Source organism: Pagrus major, chromosome 10 (assembly GCF_040436345.1).
Source record: "Pagrus major chromosome 10, Pma_NU_1.0".
NCBI classification, from domain to species: Eukaryota; Metazoa; Chordata; class Actinopteri; order Spariformes; family Sparidae; genus Pagrus; species Pagrus major.
The window spans coordinates 160,595-172,500 of NC_133224.1; the positions used below are offsets into that span (position 1 = coordinate 160,595).

General features: G+C 46.1%; 1 protein-coding gene across 1 annotated transcript in view; it reads right to left on the bottom strand.

Moving 5' to 3' along the window:
• Positions 1-6,666: 6,666 nt before the first annotated feature.
• The window catches only part of LOC141003535 (uncharacterized), a 19,795-nt gene continuing 14,555 nt past the window's right edge, over positions 6,667-11,906 (bottom strand). Inside the window, exon 3 of the mRNA XM_073474900.1 lies at positions 6,667-7,967. Within this exon, the coding sequence (XP_073331001.1) occupies positions 7,173-7,967 (795 nt within the window). The 3' untranslated portion in view covers positions 6,667-7,172. The remainder of the gene's footprint in view (positions 7,968-11,906) is intronic.

Here is an 11,906-nt window from a genome sequence, read left to right on the forward strand (position 1 = left end):
ATCAGCTTCCTGTCGGCCAGTCCAGTTAGTTAGCTTGATGAAAGCTAGCTTGATGAAAGCTAGCTAGACTTTCCTGCTAGCTAGCTTGATGAAAGCTAGCTAACTTTCAAGTAAGTCCGGTCCAGTTAGCTAGCTTGATGAAAGGTAAGTCTGGTCCAGTTATCTAGCTTGATGGAACTGGACCAGACTTACCTGCTAGCTAGCTGCTCACTGTTTCCTCCAGGCTTTCATCAAGCTAGCTAGCAGGTAAGTCTGGTCCTGTTTAATCAAGCTAGCTAAGTGGACCGGAGGACCAGTGTGTGTGTGTGTGTGTGTGTGTGTGTGTGTGTGTGTGTATGTCTGTGTGTTTGTCCAGTTAGCTAGTTATCTAGCTTGATGAAAGCTAGCTAGCTTTAAGGTAAGTCCAGTCCAGTTAGCTTGATGAAAGCTAGCTAGCTTTAAGGTAAGTCCAGTCCAGTTAGTTAGCTTGATGAAAGCTAGCTTGATGAAAGCTAGCTAGCTTTAAGGTAAGTCCAGTCCAGTTAGCTTGATGAAAGCTAGCTAGCTTTAAGGTAAGTCCAGTCCAGTTAGTTAGCTTGATGAAAGCTAGCTTGATGAAAGCTAGCTAGCTTTAAGGTAAGTCCAGTCCAGTTAGCTTGATGAAAGCTAGCTTGATGAAAGCTAGCTAGCTTTAAGGTAAGTCCAGTCCAGTTAGTTAGCTTGATGAAAGCTAGCTTGATGAAAGCTAGCTAGCTTTAAGGTAAGTCCAGTCCAGTTAGTTAGCTTGATGAAAGCTAGCTTGATGAAAGCTAGCTAGCTTTAAGGTAAGTCCAGTCCAGTTAGCTTGATGAAAGCTAGCTTGATGAAAGCTAGCTAGCTTTAAGGTAAGTCCAGTCCAGTTAGTTAGCTTGATGAAAGCTAGCTTGATGAAAGCTAGCTAGCTTTAAGATAAGTCCAGTCCAGTTAGCTTGATGAAAGCTAGCTTGATGAAAGCTAGCTAGCTTTCAGGTAAGTCCGGTCCAGTTAGCCTGATGAAACTGGTCCAGACTTACCTGCTAGCTGTTTGCAAGACGATCAACACCTGCACAGATCAGGACGCTCCGGTGCAGGAAGCTTCACTCACTGGTGAGTGTCTGCTCTCGGACCTCAGCCTGAGAATAATCACAGGTTTTCTCACCAGGACACTTTGTGGAGATCTATCGGGCCCAGTTCTGCAGTGGGTCAGGACGGACCCGGGGGCGTCGTCACACTATTTCCACATGTTGATGATCACATGAAACAGAGCAGCCACAGTCTGTGCAGTGTGTGTGTGTGTGTGTGTGTGTGTGTGTGTGCGTGTGTGTGCAGTAAACATGGTTCTGTCAGTGTTGGACTACGGGAGATGAGGTGGTTGCTCAGGTGGAGTCATGTAAAGCTTTGAATGGGTCGGTCTCAGGGCCGGTTCCAGACAGTGTATATGAGGGTCGTTAGCTGTGTCCAACCTGGAGACGTGGGCTGCACTTCCTCTACCTTCGGACCTGTCCAGCTCAGGTGTCTCACCTGGAGACGAAGCTCCTGCTGCAGCTCTTAAGGTCACAGAGGGTTAGCCACAACAAGGTGTCGGTCCCTCTGACAGATAAACAATAAAATGTCCTTCATCCAGATTCGATCAACAAACATAACATTTATCTCAACGGCCCATTTCTCAAACACACTAAAGTCAATATTTACAAAACTGAAAGGCAGTTTTATGAATAATAAACAAAATCTTCTCAAAGTCATTTATAAACAACAGATATCGAGCAGAACATTTTATGTTTTTCTGACTTTTTCCGCTTGTTTTTTCATTTTTTGTGGCAACTGAACAGCTCAAGAACTCTGTTTTCTCTCCAACACCAGTCTCCTGTTTGTTCTGGACTTGTCCTGGTCCAAGATGAACCAGCTTCCTCTTCCTCTTGTGAACCAGTGCGACGGGCACAAGGTGGAGGAGGAACCTCACGTGCTGCTGAGGACCAGTTACCAGTTACCAGGCTGTTACATACAAAGACCAGTGGCTCCTCGTCCTCCTGCAGGAGTTCACACGGTCGACAGGTCAACAGCTGTTTTACCACAATGATTTCATGTCGGCGCTGCATCGTCTGCCACTGTCAGCGGCACAGTCACAGGCTGCAGCCGGGCCGGATTCATCGGGTCGACACTTCTCTGTGAAGTCTAGTTCCAGTTGTGAAATGTCCCTGAGATGCTGAGCAGAGACTGATGGGCTCATTGACTCAGACACTCTCATAGTGACGGTCTCTGTGTTTCAGCAGTGGACGGTTCCTCCTGTAGCGTCTCTGCCTCGTGCTGAGTCCAAACAGTTGGGTCGTCACACGGTGGTGGTCGGACTCGTGACTCTGTGGACAGTGCCGGGTTTAGCAGTTTGGGGCCCAAGGTGAAGGTTTGTGAGGCCCCACACCTGCAAACACTTCTTCAGTCCAGCATGAAGACAGAGAACGAAGGACACACAGTCAACTACACCAGCTCACGATGGACAACAAGAAAACAAGTGTCCTTGCAACAGTTCCAGGTTCCCCAGCTGTTTATTTCTCTTTTTAAATCAATAAGACAGAGAGAGAGTTTGTTCTCCACATCACAGCCGGTGAGACTCTGCTGACGTCCGTGTGGAGCTGAACCTGAAGAACAACAATGATCACAAACAATGTCACAGACCAACTCTCTGCTCTGTGAACTGAATGACTGTGTGTCTGTTTGTCTGTCAGATGTTAGTGGAGGCCGAGCTTCTTCTTCCTGTCATGAAGTGAGAGAACAACAAACAGATCAATGACTGGATGAAGAAATAAGATGATGTTTGTGTTTTTAAAACAACCTTAATAAATGATTCCTTGTGTGTTTGGTCTCTGTCTCTCCTGGTTTCCAGCAGCTCGTCCGCTCGGGGACTCAGAGGACGTGTGATGTAATGGAGAATACCAGGTCACATCCTGGGCATTGCCGAGGTGCCCGTGAGCAAGGTACCGCCCCCAACACTGCTCGCTGGGCGCCATGCACGTGGCAGCCTCATCTCCTCTATACACTGTGTGTGTGTGTGTGTGAGTGTGTGTGTGTGTGTGTGTGAGTGTGTGTGTCTGTGTGTGTGTGTGTGTGTGTCTGTGTGTGTGTGTGTCTGTGTCTGTGTGTGTCAGTGTGTGTCTGTGTGTGTCTGTGTCTGTGTGTGTCTGTGTGTCTGTGTGTGTGTGTGTGTCTGTGTGTGTGTGTGTGTCAGTGTGTGTCTGTGTGTCTGTGTGTGTGTGTGTGTGTCTGTGTGTGTCTGTGTGTGTCTGCGTGTGTGTGTCTGTCTGTGTGTGTCTGTGTGTGTGTGTCTGTGTGTGTGTGTGTGTCTGTGTCTGTGTGTGTGTGTGTCTGTGTCTGTGTGTGTGTGTGTCTGTGTGTCAGTGTGTGTCTGTGTGTGTGTGTGTGTGTCTGTGTGTCTGTGTGTGTCTGTGTGTGTCTGTGTGTGTCTGTGTGAGTGTGTGTGCGCAGCCTGAATACACACACAGCAGAGCTGAGGGGGAGCTGGTACTGTATCGTGTGTTGTTCAGCAGATTGTTCTGCTGCAGATCATTTCTCAGCTTGTAACATATTCATTCTGTGAGTGTACTAAAATTTGCTTTCTGAACTTCTGAAGTTTGATTTGAGCGGCGCTGCCTCCTCGTGGACCCAGTGTGGTATCGGTCCAGCAGACATGATGGTGACGGTGGACTACACAGAACCTGGACCGCACCATGTTCTCCCAGTGTCTGCACCATACAGCACTTTGACAAATCACTTGGACAAAAGGGCACTTTGGGCATCAAGGGGCGGAGGGTGGAGCACCTGCCCCTTGATGCCCAAAGTGCCCTTTGTCCAAGTGATTTTTTGTTTGTTTGTTTGTTTTTTGAAAGTGTGTGTGTGTGTGTGAAAGTCCTTCTGTGTGGCCCAAAATAACAATAAATAAAACAAAATAATAATGTGTCGTCCAACTCTGCACACACACCTCTCAAGTCACAGCTGCTGTGGGGGAAAGTATGTCAGGCTTTTTCTTTGTTTCTGTCGTCCTGGGCAAAGTGCGTTAGAGGGATATCGTGTTATTTTACTGTCAAGCTGTTTTTCCCTGTTTCTAGGAGCCACACATCATTTTGGACTATTACAGTATAAATACAACAATAATAGAAGAATTTTGATTTTCTCAACCTCTCATTTAAACATATCAGTACTTGTTTGTTTATAACATTTACACACAAATTAAATAACTTTTAGAACCACAAAGTCAAACTGAATAAAAGCACAAAAATATTTAAATACATGACTCTATATCATTTAATTATGTTTTTAATAAAGGGCAGATTATGAATGGATTCAATTCGTGGCAGAACTATTTTTGAAAAGGTATGAAATGCTACTGACACACAGACACACACACACACACACACAGACACAGACACCCCTCCTCTAATCTCTTTCTCTCATTATTAATTATTATTAATGTTCCACTTTCAGCTGCAGTTGCAGTTACAACACAATATGAATACACGTCTGTTAATAAACATTTATTTATTATTAATTGAACTTTTCATGTTGAAGGTTTTACTGGTTAGAAAACAAGAATAAAGCTGTGAAATGAAAATAACGAGGCGTCAGAACTGATGAATCCAGTTTGATTCAACCTGAAAAGCTGCAGGAAGTCGCCACAGTTACAGTCCAGTGTCTGATCGGATCTGAACTCAACTTCATACATCAGCTACTTCATGTGTCCTACGTTAATGCTCAGGTTGAATTATGGATCAAATCACCTCCAGCGACATCAGCAGCAGCTGTTCAATGAACCCATCAGGTAAAACAGACTAACTTTGCTCTGCACTCTAACGAACACATGAGGTGTGAACAATGATCCGGTACGTTGTGAGTCCATGTTACGTTCTTTATGAATACGGGTTTGTACCATTCAGCCGGTCATATTACAGGACATGTTTCTGTACGGTGTCAAATCTGTGCTCATGCCCCCTTTTACCTTTGTGAGGCTGGTGTGTGAAGAACCCTGCTGGGCCCAGTCCTTCAAGGAACCACGTCCACCAGCAGAAATGAGAAGCTTCATTACTGTTCTGCCTTGGTTGGTTTCACTTTGAGGACGTGATGATGAATCGGGTCTCAGTTCTGAGGGGACAGAGTCGTCTGTGATCGCTCCAACACAGGAGAAGTGGTGAACATGAAGCAGTCGGGACCGGATCACTACATTATGTTCTGACCACCAACAATTCACATCAGAAGAATCACTTTCATATCTGAAGGTTGTGATGTAAAGGAAACACCGACACATGGACCGGACCAGGACCAGGATCTTTACTGGTCTCCTGAGGGACCTGGACTACAGACATTCACTGCTCTGGAAGAAGACGCAGCTGCAGCACAGACGTCTCCACAGGAAGTCGTGTTTGTTATTGTGAACTTCAGACAAAGTGAAACATTCCTGCTGAACATCACACGACATGTGGCAGAACTGTGACGATACGGAGCCGGAGGTTCTGCTGTGACTGGGCCAAACCAGGACATCGCTGCTGTGACTGAGGACATGTCTCACAGACTCACACAGACTCACACAGACTCACACAGACTCACACAGACTCTCACAGACTCACACAGACTCTCACAGACTCACACAGACTCTCACAGACTCTCACAGACTCACACAGACTCACACAGACTCACACAGACACTCACAGACACTCACAGACTCTCACAGACTCACACAGACTCTCACAGACTCACACTAGCCCCTTGTAGTTAGAAAATGCGCCACATGTGCAGCCAGGTAAAGGCTGCGATCTGCCGCCTCGTCTTTGTGAAACAGGTAATATTCCCCCTTTTCAAACAGCACTGGGGGAGGCGTAAACATGTGACGTGAAGCAGGAAGTCGGGGTTGTGCTGTGGGTCGCACAACAGTGCACGTCTTCGACACCTCCGCCCAGTCACGCAATTGCCGGCACATCGACGCCTTGGATTTACAAAACAATGGAGGCAGCTAAAAGTGTATTATTAAGTGCATATTACCAACACAACCTGTAAAGTGTCTTTGTGTACCAAGAAAAGCACAACACAAAATAAATGTATTACTATTATTTTATTATAAAACAAACCCCCAATATGCTGAGATCTGTCTACATTTGCGGACCTACCCGCTAAAAGGACGGCGGGTTGCTGTCCAGTATAAAAGTGCTTACTGACTCTCACAGACTCACACAGACTCACACAGACTCTCACAGACTCACTCAGACTCACACAGACTCTCACAGGCTGTGTCCAAATTCAGGGGCTGCAGCCTTCAAGGACGCGGCCTTTGCGGCCCACGGAGGCTGAGTCCTTCAGAGACCTTGAAGGCCTCGTCCACCTGTTAAATGGGACGGTCCAGCCGTCAGAGTGTTTCCTGGTTGCGTCACCAGGTGTTCATGCATTAAAGTCTGTTTTGGTTCAAATCTATCAAACGTGTACATTTATTTGTGTGTACAATGTGTCAAATCTAAACTGAATTATCAACATTACAAAATAAACATGAACCCATTGGTGATTAACAACTATATTTACCACAGCATCACCAGCGTCACGTGTTTTAACTGGAAGTTAAACTTTGGAGGTTTTATAGTCTCTTGAAGTTTAACACATCTGGCGTTGGATGTTCAAATGAGTAAAAACCGAGTATAAACCCATTACTTAAATTTAAATGTCATGTCTGCGCCACTTGATGTCGCCATTTTCTCTTGCTTCCTCTTCTGTTTCGGGACTGAGCAGCGGTGCGCAAAGGATCTTGGGATATGTGAGGCCGCGAAGGACAGTAGCGGTGCGTCCTCCTGAACGAGGGTGGGGAAGGCTGCATTTGTGGGCTGCATGTGGCGCAGCCTTTGAATCAGGACGGCCTTCGTGCAGCGTTGTGACGTAATTGGCCTTCAAATGCTCCTTCGAGGGCTGCAGCCCCTGAATTTGGACACAGCCACAGACTCACAGACTCACAGACTCTCACAGACTCTCACAGACTCACACAGACTCACACAGACTCTCACAGACTCTCACAGACTCACACAGACTCTCACAGACTCACAGACTCACACAGACTCTCACAGACTCACAGACTCACACAGACTCTCACAGACTCACACAGACTCTCACAGACTCACACAGACTCTCACAGACTCTCACAGACTCACACAGACTCACAGACTCACAGACTTGGTGTGGGTGCGTTTGTGAACTTTAAGGGAGTAGAGCTGAGCGAAGTCCCTCCCACACTGGTCACATCTGTAGGGTCTCTCTCCGGTGTGGACGCGGCGGTGGACCTTCAGCTCGCTGGTCGTGTGGAAAGCTTTGTCACAGAAGTCACAGCCGTGAGGTTTCTCTCCCGTGTGAATGCGCCGGTGCTTCTTCAGATCACCTGACGACACAAAGGTTTTGGGACACTGGTCACAGCTGAAGGGTCTCTGTCCAGTGTGGAGACGCTGGTGGACAGTGAGATTGTCTCCCTTAGAGAAGGACTTCCCACACTGGTCGCACCAGTACGGCTTCTCCCCGGTGTGGACTCGCTGGTGGCTGATCCGCAGAGACAGCTGAGAGAAAGCTTTGCCACAGTGCTCGCAGCTGTACGGCTTCTCTCCGGTGTGGACGCGCCGGTGCACTTTGAGGATACCTGACGTGGTGAAGGCTTTGTCACAGAACTCACAGATGTACGGTTTCTCACCGGTGTGGGCTCGCCGGTGGATTTTGAGTTGATTGGATGACGTGAAGGTCCGGTCACACTGGTCGCACCAGTACGGCCTCTCTCCGGTGTGGACCCGCCGGTGGCTGCACAGACGGGTTGAGGAGGTGAAGCTCTTCCCGCACAGCTCACAGCGGTACGGCTTCTCTCCGCTGTGGACGCGCCGGTGGTTTCTGAGTTCTCCTGATGAAGTGAAGGCTTTGTCACACTGGTCGCAGCTGTACGGCCTCTCGCCGCTGTGGAGTCTCTGATGGACCTTCAGAGACCCGGATGTTGCCAGGACCTTGTCACACAGCTGACACTGCTGTGGTTTAGGCTCCGGGCGTCTCCTCGGTTTCTGCAGCACAGAGAAACAAACAGTATGAGTGAGCGATCACTGAGACCCGATCCTGTATCAGTACCGGGTCGGACATCGACGTCATTCACTCATCCGATATCAGACAGACGGGGCCGACCCAGTTACAGATCCAGATTCAGTTCTACATCTTACCATGAACCAGTGTGGAGACACTTCGCTCTACATGATGTATGATTACATACAAACTGCTCTGTGGGCAGCTGGGTACTGGAATCGGATCAGAACTGAAACATTTCAAGTTGGACTATCATCAAGTACCAAGAAGATCCACCGGGCCTGGACACAACTCTAGAGCACATTAATAGTGAAGTGCACTGCGTCTTATTAACAGCTCACATGCTCTGATAACAGAACCAGTCACACTGACCAGCTACGGCAAGTTCAACGGGTCAGAACTCAAACGGGCCCATCGGTTAAAGATACAGGCACCACTAGTGGAGACGCTGTGGGCCAGGAGAGGCAGAACCTCCCCGTCCTGATGGTTCTGTTGGATGTATTCTTACAGCACCGGCTGAATGAAGCTGTTTACTTCACAAAGTATTTGATGCAGTAAAGTATCAGTGATGAGGTAAAAGAAAGTACTTTGTGTTACTACCGACAGAGTGAAGGACAGAACAAGGTACCGTTGGGTTTCTGTGGAAATGTGGACGGTACCAACAACAGAGAGAGTGTCAGCACAGGAGGAAACAACAACACTGATTTCACACACGTTGATAAAATGTCAGATTTTGATGAAGTATTAATAAAACACGACCTCCAGGAACAAACAGCAGCACACGAACAGTAAAAGAGCCGCGTCTCGTTCGACCGGACGACGTTTAAATGTCCATTAAAACTAAATAAAGTTTCTAAAACGTCACATCGTTGAGTCAACGGCTGAACCAATCAGACGCCAGAGAGACTGCAGCCGTCTGAAGCCCAGTACGTCGGCCATTTTGGACAGGTCGCTACGGCAACACGACTTGGACAAACCACATATACACAGACAAGACGTCACTGCGCTAGAACACACACACACACACACACACACACACACACACACACACACACACACACAGACTCACACACACGCACACACACACACACACCACACACACACACACACACACACACACACACACAGACACACACACACACACACACAGAGACACACACACACACACACACACACACACACAGAAACATGTTCATCATGTCAGAGTTCAGTTGATTCCTTCAGCTCTCATGTTTCTGTGATCAGTGCAACACAACACAACACAACACAACATACTAAAAGTCTATAATCTGTAACATTTGGTTGAATGTGTCTCAGGAGCTTCTGAGCGTCTCGTCCTCTGGACGGCGACTGTGACACGAACTTTACACAACAAACAGTTTGTTCAGGTGATGGTTGGACCTGTGACTTCGAAACGGCTCCAAGCGACTTTCCTGACGTGTTCAGATTAGGGATGTCCTGATCCTGATCCTGATCCTGATCCTGATCCTGATCCTGATCCCGATCCTGATCCTGATCGGGATCCTGATCCTGATCCTGATCCTGATCCTGATCCTGATCCCGATCCTGATCCTGATCTGCGGGATCGGGGCCGATATGGGCATCGTTTCACTGATCGGGATTGATTCACTCAAGCAACACAGGCAGAGGCACCGAAGCAACAAACACTCGTGGACACTTTCAAAAGGAAGAGAAAAGTCCTGGAGTCAGCGACACGGCCACAGATATTACAGAGGTCAGTGAATTCATCGCTCTGATAACCAGGGCCCAGTATTTCAAAAGTGATCTGACAGGATTATCCTGGTCAGATTGGATTAAATCTAGATCTGATCTGAAAACTGGGTATTTCAACACAGATCCAGAGAATCCTGATCCTGAAGATCAGGATTCAGCTCTGGTAATCCAATCCTCCCTTGAATCCAGATAAAAGGCTGGATTTGGGTATTTCAAAACGCAAGGCAGATATCTGGATCAACTTGATACCAAAATTTCAGGATCACTTGAATCGCACCTCAGAGGTGGATTTGACTTGGATTGACAAAGTCTCAGCTCCACTTCTCCTAGATATTGTTACTCAAGATGTTCATTACACTTTATCTAAAGTGTTAGTGTTTTACTTTTAACAAATAATTAAAGTAACTAAGAAATTTAAAGCATAGTAAAATATTTTTGACCACACTTTCTAAAACTGCTGTAAATAAAAGTAACAATTACCGACCTATTTCTCAAATTCTAGTTCAAACATTGTAACTTGCATGTACCAAAACATCAGAGAAAGACAACAGGAATGCAGGATCCAAACAAAGTTTAATTCCAACAAAACAAAGACATTTCAAATAATGTGGCCACTAACTAAAACAGGGACCGAACCCATCTCAGAGGTCAGAAGTGAGCTGTTTCTCCAATAGCTTTATTTTCAATTCCATTTTTTCTTTGCTGAAGCAGCATCAGCTTTATTTGTTCGTTGGCCAGTTCAATTTGTTTGACCGCCCTCTCGGTCTCCATTTTGAGGAGCTTTTTATAGGCATCCTCATCACCAGCATGCCTCTTCCGTCTCCGTCTCTAATAATGCACTTTTAAAATGGTTGGATAAAGCTTGAATGTGATTTTAAAACATGCAGCAATGTATTTCAATAAGTGTTTGTGTACACACTGATTATTTTACTTCATCAAATCAGATCCTTTTATAAATGACCATAATTATGTTAAGTGAGAGCTTCTATATACGGGAGAGAAATTAGGATGAAAAAATGTTTCCAATTGTGTCACTGACCAAGGTATATACCATGAAAGTAATGCTATTACAATTTTGAGCAGTTTCAAGCACTTTATTCAAACTCCAATTACTTGAAAACCTTAAATGTATCAATACAATTAAAGCATTTCCAAGGATTTCCAGCACTCGCCCTGTTGTAGCTGAGTGGTCCATGGCTGTGAGTGGACTCTGAAAGTACAAGGTGAATTGTGTTTATGTACACAAAAACATATCATCACCAGCATTACTGTAGCATTCTGACACTTCTGAACAAACCGTATAGTTAATACTCACACTGTGTAACGTTATGTTTTCTAAGTACTGCAGCAGATCTGTACACATGTAGCCTATTTATAAGTCTGCTGTGTTGTCAATGACGTGACGCTAATGATAGCCCGCTAGCTGCTTAACACACAAGTCAATGGAGCCGGATTAGCTCCCGTTAGCACGGCCGCGGCTCAATTAGAGATCGCTACGGCCTGGTTTTAATAAGGTGACAATTCAAATAGTTGGCTTGCATGATATGTTGGTTGGCGTTCGTATGGTCTTAAAACTGCTACACATTAGACAACGGTAAACTTACACTTTTGACGTGAAAGTCGCGCTCAGCTACTCCCTTCGTGAAGTAGTCCGCCATGTTTCAGATCCCGGAGGCGGAGACTTGAGATTTGGAAATCCGTATCCGGCCAGGTCGGGATCACGGTGATCCACCCTGCCAGTGTTTTGAAATACTCAGATAAAGTCAGCAGGATCACCGTGATCCATGACTGAGAAAAGGAGGACTTCATTATCCGGATTACTCTGATCCAGATTACAAGTTTTGAAATACTGGGCCCAGAGGATCAGGGTTTAGTTACTGACTTTGTTTACCTGTTGATTTTGTTAAAAAACAAAAAAACTAATGAAAACCAATGTTGCAGAATAAGAAAGAGCCACATGAAAGTATTTACTTTGTTTCAACACAATAAAAAAGCTGTTAAGAAGCTTGGATGCAGGTGGTTTTTCTCTTAATGCAGCTGTTTCATCTAAGAAAATATTAGTGAGGACTCGGGATCGGATCAGGACTCGGGATCGGATCAGGACTCGG